Below are 13,998 nucleotides of genomic sequence, written 5' to 3' on the forward strand. Positions count from 1 at the left end.
TAGCGCAGTGGTCCGCTAGCCCTGGGAGAGCCGCGTGACGTCGCGGGGCTCTCCCAGGGCTAGCGGAGACCTTGCCGGCACCCAGAAGCTTGGGGCGTGCTGAGCTCCACACGCCCCAAGCTTCTGGATTAGCGCAGTGGTCCGCTAGCCCTGGGAGAGCCGCGCGACGTCGCGGGGCTCTCCCAGGGCTAGCAGAGACCTTGCCGGCACCCAGAAGCTTGGGGCGCGCTGAGCTCCGCACGCCCCAAGCTTCGGGATTAATGCAGCGCTCCGCTAGCGGTGGGAGAGCTGGGTCTCCCACTCCTAGCGGATAGCTTCCTGAAGCCTGGAGAGCGAGAGGGGTCGGTGCGCACCGACCCCTCTCGCTCTCCAGGCTTCAGCGAAAGCCTGCATTCGCTCCATAGGACGCACACACATTTTCCCTTGCTTTTTAGGAGGGAAAAAGTGCGTCCTATGGTGCGAAAAATACGGTACTTTATCTTATATTTTGGAAATGTACATCCAGTTTTTTCTTTAATTTTTTTTTGGGGCCCCCAAGAGAGTGAGACCGTAAGCTATAGCTTGTTTAGCTTATACATAAATCTGGCACTGCCTGTTTGGTCGGTTTTATATATTAAGAAAGTAGGCCTTTTTATTTCTCTCATCTCCTCTAGTACTGTACCTTGACAATTTTGGATGATGCACAATACCCAGTCATCGAAGGGGTGGAGACGTTCGTCGTCTACTTGAGCTCGCCGCAAGGAGCAGAGCTGGCCAAGCCTTTTCAAGCAATGGTGGCCATTAATGACACCTTCCAGGATGGTAAGAGGGTCAACAAAGAAATATTTTAGTGTGACTGGCGCTCATAGAATTGTAGAGTTTGAAGGGATTACAAGGGTCACCTGTTTCAACGCCCTGCAATGCAGGAATCTTTTGCCCAATGTGGGTCTCAAACCCACAGCCCTGAGATTAAGAGTCTCATGCTCTACCGACTAAGCTATGTAACTGAGCTTCAGTAAGACAACTTTCTTGGCAAGCTTAGGGCTGATGGGCATTTTAAAATGTGTACATGCACAGTGGCTCCCTGCCCATGATGTGTTGGAATACACCACATGCAGAATTTATTTGTTTATTGTCTGCAACTGGGAGTGAAGAAGCCCATGGGAATGGCTTCTGAAACTGATGGAATATGCTGAAATGGCGAAATTAACTGCCAAATTAAGAGGACATAATGACAAAGTGTTTAAGGAGGAATGGAGATCCCAGATGAATTACCTAATCAAATTAACACCAATATATGATGTTGCAGACAGGATTTGAAATATAAGCAGTGGATTACTAAAGATTTAATGGTCTCGGGGTTTAGATAATAAACATGTGTGTGTTATAAAACAGCTAATAAAAAGTAAAAAACGAACATCAGGAACATCAGTGGTTGGAAATCAAGAAGAAACTTTGTATGTTAAAAAAATGTGTATGATGATAATATTGTTAGAGACTAAATAAAAATTAGATACAGTGGTACTTCAGGTTAAGTATTTAATTTGTTCTGGAGGTCCGTACTTAACCTGAAACTGTTCTTAACCTGAAGCACCACTTTAGCTAATGGGGCCTCCTGCTGCCGCCGCGCCACCGTAGCACAATTTCTGTTCTCATCCTGAAGCAAAGTTCTTAACCTGAAGCACTATTTCTGGGTTAGTGGAGTCTGTAACCTGAAGCGTATGTAACCCGAGGTACGACTGTATATGAAGTGAAGGCAATGCCAGTACTCAATTTTGAGCCCTGGAATTGCCCTTAATGTGGTTCCATAGCTCCAAGCAAGATTTTCAAGGCAGTATGCAGCAGTCCAGCTTACACTGAGCAACAACTTGCTCCGGTTCTCGAGCAGTGGATAGTCAATTTATGGAATTCACCATCGTGGGATGTGGGGATGGCTGCCAATAGCTGACATGGTTTTAAAAGAGGATAAAGATGAATGCAGGGAGGATCAGAAAATCAGTGGCTATTGGTCATGCTGGCTATACATTCCTTCCAGGTTCACAGGCATTCAGACCTGGATGCCATTTCACACCTGAAAGCTGGTTTCTGAGGAACATGATGAGGAGAGAGGGTGATTGTGTTCCTCCTCTGCTTCTAGACTTCCCAGAGGTATCTGGGAAACAGGATGACGGACTAGATAGGCTGTTGGTCTGATCCAGTGGTCACCCTGAGCAGCCACCTTTTAGGTTCTCAGATTGCCTCATCTTGCTGGGCCTGAAATCTGTACCACATTCTCCAGTCATGGGAAGATGAAGCACTGCAGAGTAGCATTCATAAGGTCAGCTGTTCCCTCTTAGGGAGGCAGGTGGCGCTGTGGTCTAAACCACTGAGCCTCTTGGGCTTGCCGATCAGAAGGTCGGCGGTTCAAATCCCCGCAATGGGGTGAGCTCCCGTTGCTCTGTCCCAGCTCCTGCCAACCTAGCAGTTTGAAAGCACACCAGTGCAAGTAGATAAATAGGTACCGCACCGGTGGGAAGGTAAACAGCATTTCCGTGCGCTCTGGTTTCCGTCATGGTGTTCCATTGCACCAGAAGCAGTTTAGTCCTGCTGGCCACGTGACCCGGAAAGCTGTCTGTGGACAAACGGCGGCTCCCTCGGCCTGAATGCGAGATGAGCGCCACAACCCCATAGTTGCCTTTGACTGGACTTCATCATCCAGGGGTCCTTTACATTTTACCTTTTACCTCTTGTCTACAACCTACCCAGAAGGCCTGGACCCCACTGTCCCCTGTTCAAGGCACCAAGACCCCCTGTGACCTAATTAAAATAGGAGTCACGCATTCCTGAGCTTGCAGCTTCTGAGAAATTATGCCCTCATTTTTCAGCATACTGTAGGCCCGCAGAAGTTTGAGTGATTCCTCTTCTTTCCTCCACAGTGCCAAACATGAAATTTAGTAAAGAATTGTACCCTGTGAAAGAGAAGGAGGGCATCCTCCACATTCCCATCATCCGCACCGGAGACTTAAGCTATGAGTCGTCGGTCAGGTGCTACACCCAGGGCCAGACAGCAAAAGCCATGGAGGACTTTGAGGAAAGGAGAAACATGGAGGAGTCACGTGTCACTTTTCTGAAAGGGGAGAAGGTGAGTGGATGTAGCTCACAATGAAACAACAGCCAATGAATTGGTGGACACATCCGATTTGTGAAACTCCCTGTCTAGGAATGCCCATCTTTACCACTCCCTTTCACTGCACTGCAAAGTGCTTTCTTTTTCATTTATTTGCTTCGGTTATTTATATACCCAGTGGTTTTTCCTAAAAAGAAATATTTCGGGGTACTCTCATTTTGACTCAAGAAAATCACCATTTTATAGTTCAAATCGGGGGGGGGGGGATAAATACACTAAATTGACAAAAGTACAAAGAACATGCATTACCTCATATCACATAGCTGACAGCTCACAGTAACTTCCACATTGGCATGGGGTTCTGTGCACTAACATCTTCCTGATTCCACACATCCACATTCCACACTGCTTCACACATTAAACGCTCGCTTCTGTCTAAGACTCAGGAAACACCGGCAAAGGAAATGAAACCGCCATTGGGGGTAGCAACGGAACTGAAGGTTCACAGTGCTATTCAATGGAACTGACGATTCACCATGCGAGAGAAGAAACTATTTTTTTTTAATAATAATAAAAAATAGTTTCTTCTCCCATTAAATTCACAAAATGTTTAGGGGTATGCGTACCCCTGTGTCTCTCCCCCCAAAAGCACTGTATATACCACTTCATATTTTAAAGCATTCTCTAAATGGTTTGCAGCATGCGAAAACCTGACCTGCCTAACCGTCAATGCTAGCGCTCTGGGCATATTAGCTATTTTATCTGCTATCCCAGTCTTCCTTTTTCCAGATATTCCTACTTATTACTGATTTCTTGTACTTTTTTATTATTGTGCTGGGAGCTGCCATGAACGTTTTGCAGGAGAGACAGCATATTTGTGTTTTTAATAAACAGGTTAGCCGGGTTACCTCCTCGTCCTTAACCGTTGGCATCCTTGGCTCTAGGTAAAGAACTGCACTATCTTTATTAATGATGACTCTGCCTTTGAACCGGAGGAGAAGTTCCAGATATACCTGAGCAACCCTCTTGGAAACCACTGGAGTGGGGCTACAGTTGGCAAGAATAATATGGCCTCCATTATTATCTCCAATGATGAAGATGGTAAGAGGAGCTGGCCTGCATTCGCCAGCCTTTACGTGTTTTCGGACCCACTGGACCAGTTCACCACTGGCCTTGTCCCCAAATTGTGCTTGGGGAACCCTGAAGCTCCTCTCCCCCTAGTTGGTTTGAGCCTTGCCACATTGCTGGAGCCTCGGGGTATCTGTGCTAATTTCCTGCTTTCCTCCTGCTGCCGAGTTTGCACCGTCAGTCTGCTAGAATGAAACTCTGCTTCTTCACCTACAAGAAAGTGCCTGTATCATTGTTCTTGGGCAGGAGCCAGGGCACAGAGGTTAAAAGGTCATATTTAAGTGCCTAACAATCAATGTACTTAAAAATAGCTTGCAAACATTTACAAATAGCTATTGGCCTTTAAATGCAATTTGTAGAACAAATGGCTCACAAGAGTTGATAAGTAGTAACATTTAACTGCAATTCATAAGAAATCTTACCCGCAGTTAACTTCTTATGTATTTATTTACAGCCTGCATGCACTTAAAAAAACCATATAGCCCATCCCTTCCCCAGATATTTATAATTCCTTTTTTATCTACTAGGTCACCATGTTCCTCTTGTGCATAACTTCTGAGTATTTATCTCTGCTTTTCAACAGCGCTCTCAACTTAATTGGGCTTGTCTGCTCCCAGATTTTCCTAACTGAGTCATATTTAGTTAGTTTATGGGAGTTTCCCCATAATTGAACATGTAGAAACCTGGCCACGGTTATTATATATACAGCACTTGGCTCCAATATTCTGGTTACATAGTTCCAGCAGACACATTTATAGTTTTAATTGTATAAACCTAACTCAAAGTGTTCTAGTTACAGATAGGTAGCCATGTTGGTCTGCCATAGTCAAAACAAAAAAAAATCCTTCCAGTAGCACCTTAAAGACCAACTAAGTTAGTTCTTGGTATGAGCTTTCGTGTGCACGCACACTTCTTCAGATACACTGAAACAGAAGTTTTCTTTCCGGAAGTCTTTCCAGTCTAGACTGGAAAGAGAAACTGCTGAATTGCAACTTATCACCAAACTTAAAACCATGGAGAGACCTGGTCTGAACAAAGACATTGGATTCTTATCTCATTATACATGACAAATCCATTTTTCACCTTCTCACCCCTTGCTTTTTCCTGTAAGACCTATTGCAGTCGTTAAGAGTCGTCAACAGGCTCATCACAGCTATCTGCCAATCACCCATTCTCACCACCCTTCTGAGTAATACCCCTCCCCACCTTCTCACTATATAGAAGGGTCTGGAAACTTCTGTTTCAGTGTATCTGAAGAAGTGTGCATGCACATGAAAGCTCATACCAAGAACTAACTTAGTTGGTCTTTAAGGTGCTACTGGAAGGATTTTTTTTTGTTTCAAAGTGTTCTGCACATCTGGAGACACAAACAAGCAGCTTCTATTTTTCTTCTGTTTCTCTAGCTCCCACCATCGAGTTTGAGGAAGCTGCTTACCAAGTCCGTGAACCTCCTGGGCCTGAAGGGGTTGCTTTCTTGAATGTCAAGGTGCTGCGGAGAGGGGACCAGAACAGGACCTCCAAAGTTCGCTGCAGCACCCGGGACGGCTCTGCTCAGTCTGGGATTGATTACTACCCAAAGAGTCGAGTCCTCAAGTTCAGTCCTGGTAAAGCACAGAAAGTCCTCGAGTTCTGCAATAATTGTTTGGAGGCAAAAAAGAAGCTTGCTTATGTCTTTTCTTTCAACGCCATTGTGGGTGGGGCGGTCCGGAGAGGCTAATATCCAAAAGACATGGAACAGAATTGCTGGCATCCGTCTGTCTCGAGAGACAATGGAGTGCGCCTCCAGGGGTGAAATCAACCCACTGGAGATTCACAGCGTCTGCTGTGGCTGCTGAGACCGCTAACTCATAACTTCTGCCTCCCACATTGTAATGGTTATAGGGGTTGCTCGTGCGTAAGTTGCCGCCACTCCTCGCTAGGTTACCTGGTTGAACCCTTTCTGTCTGGACAGCCCTTCACTTCGTGGCTGTTTCAGTCGCTGGCAGAATCCGTCCGTGGGCATTTCTTGAACTTCTTCCAGCAAAGAAGTTCTTTGACGCCAAGTCTCCTCCTACTCTCCCAGATTTCTTCTGCGCAAGGAGGGTGTGGGCAGCGGAGCACCCGTGCTCTCTCCGCTGGTCTCCGGTGAAGAGTCCTGGAGCCTCCTCTCCGATTCCCCCATCTGCCCCCCTTCTCCACTGGTGTTACGCTGATTTCCTTCCCCAGCAGATGGGCTGCCTCTCTGCCTGCTGGGACCCTCTCCGGCATCCCTCTGGAGCCTTCCCTCCACCTCTGGCTCCGATGGCAGTTCCCTGACACACATTGTTTTTGCTGCAATAGCACCTCTGAAGTGAAGTGATCTCCCTGGGGTGCAAACCTGGGCCATTTGTACTGAGATCCTGAGCTGCCCAGACAACAGGACCCTCCTCTCAGCCTTGCTGATGTGGTCCAAAGGAAAGCAGAGCAGTATGTTTGGCACCAGCTTGGTTGCAAGAGTTGCTGGAAGGAGACGTACAAGACTCTCCTTCCTTAAAGCGCTTCCGTTCCCTTAGCTCTGCCCAGTCCGCTTCCTTCATCCCAGGGCTGCCCAGCTCCCAAGCCCCTGCAGAACACATGGGATATATTCCTGCTGAAATTAAAGGCCCATTCATTTCGCTTGAGTATCACGGTGCTCAAAGCTGTCCTCTTGAAGTCAGTGGAACTTAAGACTGCTTTGAATGGTGGCTGGGTTGTCCCTGTGGTTTTCTGTTCCTGGGGCCCATGTTTTTGCTTATCCCCACAACCTTCCTTTGCTCCCCAGCTTACAGTTCCCTTGGCTCCCTTGTTTTCGGCCTCCCTTCCTCCCAAGGCCCCTTCTGCTCCCATTCGCGGCCCAGTTCGCCCTCCATCTGGTGTGAGGCTTTTCTATCAGAACAGGTTTTCCCAGCCCTTTTCCAATGCGTCAATCCACAGCAGCTCTTAAAGGCCTTACAGAAAATCTTGCAAGGCCAAGAGTTCTGTGCTTATTGTAAAGAATCAAAGCAGACGTGCCCTCCAGCAATAATATGGGAGGTATATTTTGGATCACAGATTTTTATTAAAGTCGGACAGGCGCCATTAATCCTCACATGGCATCTGTTAGTAAATCTGCCAAGCAATCCATCAGATGGCATGCTATATTTTGTAGTTTTTAGTTTTCTAAAGGCTCCTGGGCCACATCATTAGAGCCAAAGGGGTTACGATAAAAACTGGTGTGTGTGTGTTGTTAATCACAATGATTTAGTGGATCTGACCTCGGCATTGCTTTATGGAAGCATTTAAAAGTCCTGTCAGATGACAAGCTGGTTTGACTCAACTCTCTCTCTCGTGTCTGTTTGTGCAGGAGTGGACCACATCATATTTAAGGTAGAGATCATGTCCAATGAAGACAGGGAGTGGCACGAGTCCTTTTCCCTGGTGTTAGGGCCAGACGACCCTGTTGAAGCTGTCTTGGGGGAGATCACCACTACAATCGTCACCATTCTGGACCAGGAAGCAGCTGGCAGCCTCATTTTGCCAGCCCCTCCTATTGTAAGTGGCTTTAACCTGTGGATCCCTGAGTTATTTGGGATTAGCCGTTAGCTGCAGTTACAAGGTCCCTTCCCTGGAGTCCCAAGTCTTGTATTGTGTCCCTGCAGGTGGTTACACTGTCCGAGTATGATCATGTAGAAGAAGAAGCCAAAGAAGGAGCTAAGAAGTCTCCCTCTCCGGGCTACCCGTTGGTCTGTGTGACGCCCTGCGACCCTCACTTCCCCAAGTACTCGGTGATGAAAGAGCGCTGCGGCGACGCCGGGATAAACCAGTCCTCCATACAGTTCAGTTGGGAAGTGGCTACGCCCACGGACGGGAATGGAGCCAGGTCTCCCTTTGAAACGATTACAGACAACACTCCCTTCACCAGTGTCAATCACATGGTATGTGCAGAGACTGTCAAGGGGGCTTTGCAGACAAAGGAATGCAAGTGGCCAATAGTTAACTTTTTATTTTCAAAGATAACGCAGTCGATTCTATAGCTCTGGATATCTACACATGTCAATCTAGCGGCTAGGCAGCTATTCCCAGGTCCACGTTCTATGGAGCAGTTGCAACAACAGGGGACTACTCATCAGTTTATGTACTTTCCCCTGTTGGGCTGCATACACACAGCCAGAGACTATGCCTGCGTGAAAGCTTCCTCTGCTCCTCCCTTTTCAGTCCGCTCCTGGTTCTGGGAGACAGTGGAGCAGGAGATGGTGGGGAAGCACCTGGACCTTCACTTGCCTGACCTGCCTCTTCCTCTTCCTCCTACCCCTCCTGTGCTCCCCCTCCAGCTCTGAAGCTTCCCCTGCCTCTGAGTCTTGCCTCCTGGCTGGTACAGTCCCCCACAGATCACTGGCCCTCGCTGCCAAGTTGGCAAAAGGCTGCCTTTGACAAGCAAGAGCTTTTCTCCCTTGACCTGCTGCCTTTGATCTTTCTAACTGGAGAGGCTGGTGATCAGAGCAGAGAGTGTCCTAGCTGGCTTCCTGATCTTTCTCTGCTTTGTTTCCATCGCCTTATGGCAATGTGCATGGCATAGTTAAAGGTAAAGGGACCCCTGACCATTAGGTCCAGTAGTGACCGACTCTGGGGTTGTGGCGCTCCTCTCGCTTTATTGGCCGAGGGAGCCAGCATACAGCTTCCGGGTCATGTGGCCAGCATGACTAAGCTGCTTCTGGTGAACCAGAGCAGTGCCCGGAAACGCCGTTTACCTTCCCGCCGGAGCGGTACCTATTTATCTACATGCACTTGATGTGCTTTTGAACTGCTAGGTTGGCAGGAGCTGGGACCGAGCAACGGGAGCTCACCCCATCGCGGGGATTTGAACTGCTGACCTTCTGATTGGCAAGCCCTAGGCTCTGTGGTTTAGACCACAGCCCCTCCCGCATCCCATGTGGCATAGTTAAGCCTCTTTAAATGTGGATGGACAGAAAAGTAATACTGTTCTATTAATATATTGAAGCATTTAAAAAAATATATATAAGGCTATCAGTTGTTTAGGCCACACTGAGAATCATTTCTCCTTCCTTCCTTCCTTCCTCTCTCTCTCTCTCCCTCTCTCCTTCCTTCCCAGGTGCTGGACAGCATTTACTTCAGCCGGCGATTCCACGTTCGCTGCGTGGCCAAAGCCGTGGACAAGGTTGGCCATGCCGGCACCCCACTGAGAAGCAACATAGTCACCATTGGGACAGACAGCGCCATCTGCCACACACCAATCGTGGCTGGAACAGCCCGGGGGTTTCAAGCGCAGTCCTTTGTTGCCACTTTGAAGTATCTGGATGTTAAGCACAAGGAACATCCCAACAGGTAGAGGACTTCCAAAAACTTTCAGGGAAATGGTAGAGAATTTGAATTTAATAGATATTTGGAGAAACAAACATTTATTAGACGGAGAGTTCACTTTTTATTCAAATGTGTATAAAACCAGTGCAAGGATAGTTGCAATTTGGCTATCCAAAGAATTAGAGTTAAAGGTGAGGAAAATAGAAATAAGGCCAAGAACAATATCAGATCATAATCCATTAATTTTAGAAATTCAGAATGAGAAACAAACCACTTTCAGATGAAGATTAAATGAAGATCTATTAGAGGACCATTTTTTTTTAATGGAAAAAGTATTAGGGGATTATTTTGAGCTAAATTTGAACAAGGGGACAAATGTACAGATAGTATAGGATGCTAATTTTAGAAATGCTCCCAAATGATTCATGCAATACGTGTGTCTTTTACCCAGTGCATCCTCTCCCTTCTCCCCACTTCAACTCTTGCTGCTTTGTGGTTTTCCAGAATCCATATCTCAGTGCAGATTCCACACCAGGACGGGATGCTCCCTCTCATCTCCACGATGCCTCTGCACAACTTGCACTTCCTCCTGTCGGAATCCATCTACAGGCACCAGCATGTCTGTTCCAACCTGGTCAGCATCCAAGATCTTAAGGGCATCTCAGGTAATCAATTACGGGCCGCTGCCACTTAATGTGCGCATTCGTGAAGCAGCAGTTTCGCTGCTGGCATCCTGCAGGGCTGGTCCTTGATGGCAGGGGTCCCTGTAGAGAGGCCCAGAAGAACACCTCCAGGTGGGCATAGATCAATGGGCATAGGGGGCTTGGCCTGTGATGTTTCTTGAGCCCTACGTCTCCAGACCCTGTGGCATTTGCACAAAGATGCTGGCAGAGAAATAGGCAATCGTCCTCGTCTGCCCTCATTCTTGAAAAGGGTTGCAGGTCAGCTTCTTGCAGGACTGGATGCTGAAACAAACATTCTATGTGTTCAATGAGCAGTTTGACCCTGATGCTGTAAATAGCAGATATTATCGGCCTATTTGGGATGCAGGGATGTGGGTTAAAGCCTCAGTGCCTAGGACTTGCTGATCGAAAGGTTGGCGGTTCGAATCCCTGCGGCGGGGTGCGCTCCCGCTGCTCGGTCCCAGCGCCTGCCAACCTAGCAGTTCGAAAGCACCTCCGGGTGCAAGTAGATAAATAGGGACCGCTTACCAGCGGGAAGGTAAACGGCGTTTCCGTGTGCGGCTCTGGCTCGCCAGATGCAGCTTTGTCACGCTGGCCACGTGACCCGGAAGTGTCTCCGGACAGCGCTGGCCCCTGGCCTCTTAAGTGAGATGGGCGCACAACCCCAGAGTCTGTCAAGACTGGCCCGTACGGGCAGGGGTACCTTTACCTTTACCTTTATCGGCCTATTTATGCATGAAATGTTGGTTTTTGGTAAAGTAGAAAGGAAATAAAAGGTAGGTAAAGTAAAAGGAGAATTCCCTCCCGGGTGCCTAGATTGGGGCAAGTACTCTATGGTGAGAGAGCCCCAGCAGAGATTGGAAGGGAAAAAAACTTGCAGCAAAGTGGAAATATATAGGCTGTTGGACCTTTAAATTATCCCCTTCTGAGTTTCTTCCAAAGTTACCCACTTCCCTTAGCATAGAAAGAGGCCACATGTTTGGTAAGCTGAAAATGGTTTACTTAAATCTTCACATGTTAGATTTGTAGCAGGAAACCCCCCCCCCCCAATCATTCAGTTTGTACAAACTTCACACACACTCACACACTACATACGCTGCGCTTCTGTTATAAATTCATAGAAAATCAACCATACATCGGATTTGCACTGTTCCACTTTTATTTTACTTCATGAAGGAAGGACTACAAAATGGGGAAGGTTTGATACAGGGCAGCCATAATCCCTTGACCATACCAGCACATCCACAGGAGCCATGCCCAGTTGCTATGCCAACCCTGATGGTCCTAGACAGAAGATCATCAAGATCATAAAGAACTTGCATATGGGAGTGGATTCAGTACAGACTGGAACAAAGGACAATAATCAGCTCTTCCCTCTGGGGGCAGGAATCTGCAAACTCCCCTCTGTCACCTGGAAAGTACTCATGGGGAGGGGGAAAGGGGGAACCAGCCAGGTGACACAACACTCAGGTTACCACCACAACTCCTCCCTCAACCCCTCCTTTCTGTGATGTATGCATGATGTTTCTGGGGGTGGGCTTGATCTACAGGATGGGAATTTCAAAAGTCTTTATAAGACCTTACACACCATTTTTTTCTGTGTCCTTCCTCTCTCCTGCAAGTGAGGGGAGCACCCTGTTGCAACAGTTCAATAAAGGCCAAGCCTACAGGCTGCTGTTTTACTCCAAGTAATCCTGGTTGGTGTCTTTGTCCAAGGGAGCCCTCGGATTTTTCCGTTAACAGATTCATGTGCTTTTCCATACAGCAGCAAGAAAAGTCAGGCAGTAAAACTGAGGTTAGCTCCCCAAAGCTACGTGTTTCTAAATTATAGGTATAGAAACACAAAAGTGGCTTCTTAAAGCCATGTGGTCTAAGCTTGAAGCATCCACCTTAGACATCCTTAATGGAGAGGTCCACATGGTGGAATAAAGGTGGTAAGTAGGAGAACAAAGAGTTTGATAGACCTTCCTCCCAAGGTGAGGGTGTGTGGCCTACCTAAGCCTGGCAGGACAGCTTACTCTCTGGTCTTAACCCCTTCATGCATTAATTAGAGTTAAGCATGTTGGCTGGAGATATCCCACATGAAATGTATTTCACAGCAGATCTGATGTATAACCAATGCGTAACATAACGAAACCTTGATATATCCCCTGGTTTCCATCCCAGAAGCTGGATTCCTAGATGAAGTGACCTACAATAGCATCGTTCTGGGACCCGGGTACGATCGACCGTACCAGTTTGACCCCAGTGTGAGAGAGCCAAAGACCATCCAGCTGTACAAGCACCTGAACCTGAAGAGCTGCATCTGGACTTTTGACGCGTACTATGACATGACGGAATTAATTGACGTCTGCGGAGGATCGGTCACTGCCGACTTCCAGGTAATGCTGTCCAGCTGGGGGCCAGTCAGGAAAATCTCCTATTGGGTTTCTTGGATTGAATGCTGGGGTCCCCAGTATGGTTCCTGTGGACACCAGGACACCTTCTTCCCCCCCCCACACACACTTGGGGGCCTGTTAAGGCCCTCTGCCCCTCCCAAATTTTATTTATTTATTTAATTAATTTTTTAAATATTTTATGGGGGGGAATACATGAACAAAGACATACAGATACCACAAATACACATAGAAACACACATGCTATATATACAAACTAAAACAAGACACCTTACGCAACCCCGTGACCTCCCTCCACCAAGGCTTGACTTCCTTAATTTTTAATTTAATTATTCCATTGCATTTCTAAAAACCTTCGTCTTCATCTCTTACAACCATTTCTGATTTTATTTTCACCTTTACATACTTACATACTTAATCTATACTCGCTAACCATACATTTATAGTCACACATCCCCTTTATCTGTTTATGCATATTAACATATTTTTTTTAGAACAGCATTTTTCCATGTATTCTTTCAAGCATTCCCAATCTGATTTTAAATTCTGATTTGTTTGAGATCTTATAATTGCTGTGAATTTTGCCCACTCTGCGTATTCGTTTAGTTTATAAACCCATTCTTCTTTAGATAAGTTCAGGGAAGTTTTTAATGTGTGACATTTTAATGTATTCTTAATCTTTGTTGGAAGCCGCCCAGAGTGGCTGGGGAAACCCAGCCAGATGGGCAGGATACAAAGAATAAATTATTATTATTATTATTATTATTATTATTATTATTATTATTATTATTATTTAGAGGGTACTGTCTTGTCTTTCTATTTGCTGGCTAGAACTATTCTGGCGGCTACTGTATGATTCCTGTGGACACCAGGGCCCCCCCCCAACTTGAGGACCTGCTAAGACCCTCTGCCCCTCCCAAATTTTAATTTTTTAATGAGTTTCTGGAAGGCTTCCCCCCCTCCTTTTTTAGGAGTCTGCTTGTTTTTTTATCTGTTTGGTTTTGGGGAAGTGGTGTAGATATTTTGCCAGTTTCGGGGCAAGGGTGTCGGTTTGGAATATCACCAGTTTATCATCGTCATAAACTTTATGAGAGCCAGTGTGGTGTAGTGGTTAAGAGCGGTAGTCTCATAATCTGGTGAACCGGGTTCGCTTCCCCGCTCCTCCACATGCAGCTGCTGGGTGACCTTGGGCCAGTCACACTTCTTTGAAGTCTCTCAGCCCCACTCACTTCACAGAGTGTTTGTTGTGGGGGAGGAAGGGAAAGGAGAATGTTAGCCACTTTGAGACTCCTTCGGGTAGTGATAAAGCGGGATATCAAATCCAAACTCCTCCTCCAACTCTCCTCCTCCTCCTCTTCTTCTTCTTCTTCTTCTTCTTCTTCTTCTTCTTCTTCTTCTTCTTCTTCTTCTT

General features: G+C 46.8%; 1 protein-coding gene across 1 annotated transcript in view; it reads left to right on the forward strand.

Moving 5' to 3' along the window:
* The window catches only part of FRAS1 (Fraser extracellular matrix complex subunit 1), a 341,121-nt gene that overhangs the window by 307,145 nt on the left and 19,978 nt on the right, over positions 1-13,998 (forward strand). The window contains exons 57-65 of the mRNA XM_081924721.1: positions 654-801; positions 2,895-3,100; positions 4,030-4,186; positions 5,617-5,817; positions 7,554-7,741; positions 7,849-8,124; positions 9,300-9,532; positions 10,013-10,173; positions 12,358-12,572. Coding sequence (XP_081780847.1) covers positions 654-801; positions 2,895-3,100; positions 4,030-4,186; positions 5,617-5,817; positions 7,554-7,741; positions 7,849-8,124; positions 9,300-9,532; positions 10,013-10,173; positions 12,358-12,572 — 1,785 coding nt within the window. The remainder of the gene's footprint in view (positions 1-653; positions 802-2,894; positions 3,101-4,029; positions 4,187-5,616; positions 5,818-7,553; positions 7,742-7,848; positions 8,125-9,299; positions 9,533-10,012; positions 10,174-12,357; positions 12,573-13,998) is intronic.

Source organism: Podarcis melisellensis (assembly GCF_964234715.1).
Source record: "Podarcis melisellensis genome assembly, chromosome: 9".
NCBI classification, from domain to species: domain Eukaryota; kingdom Metazoa; phylum Chordata; class Lepidosauria; order Squamata; family Lacertidae; genus Podarcis; species Podarcis melisellensis.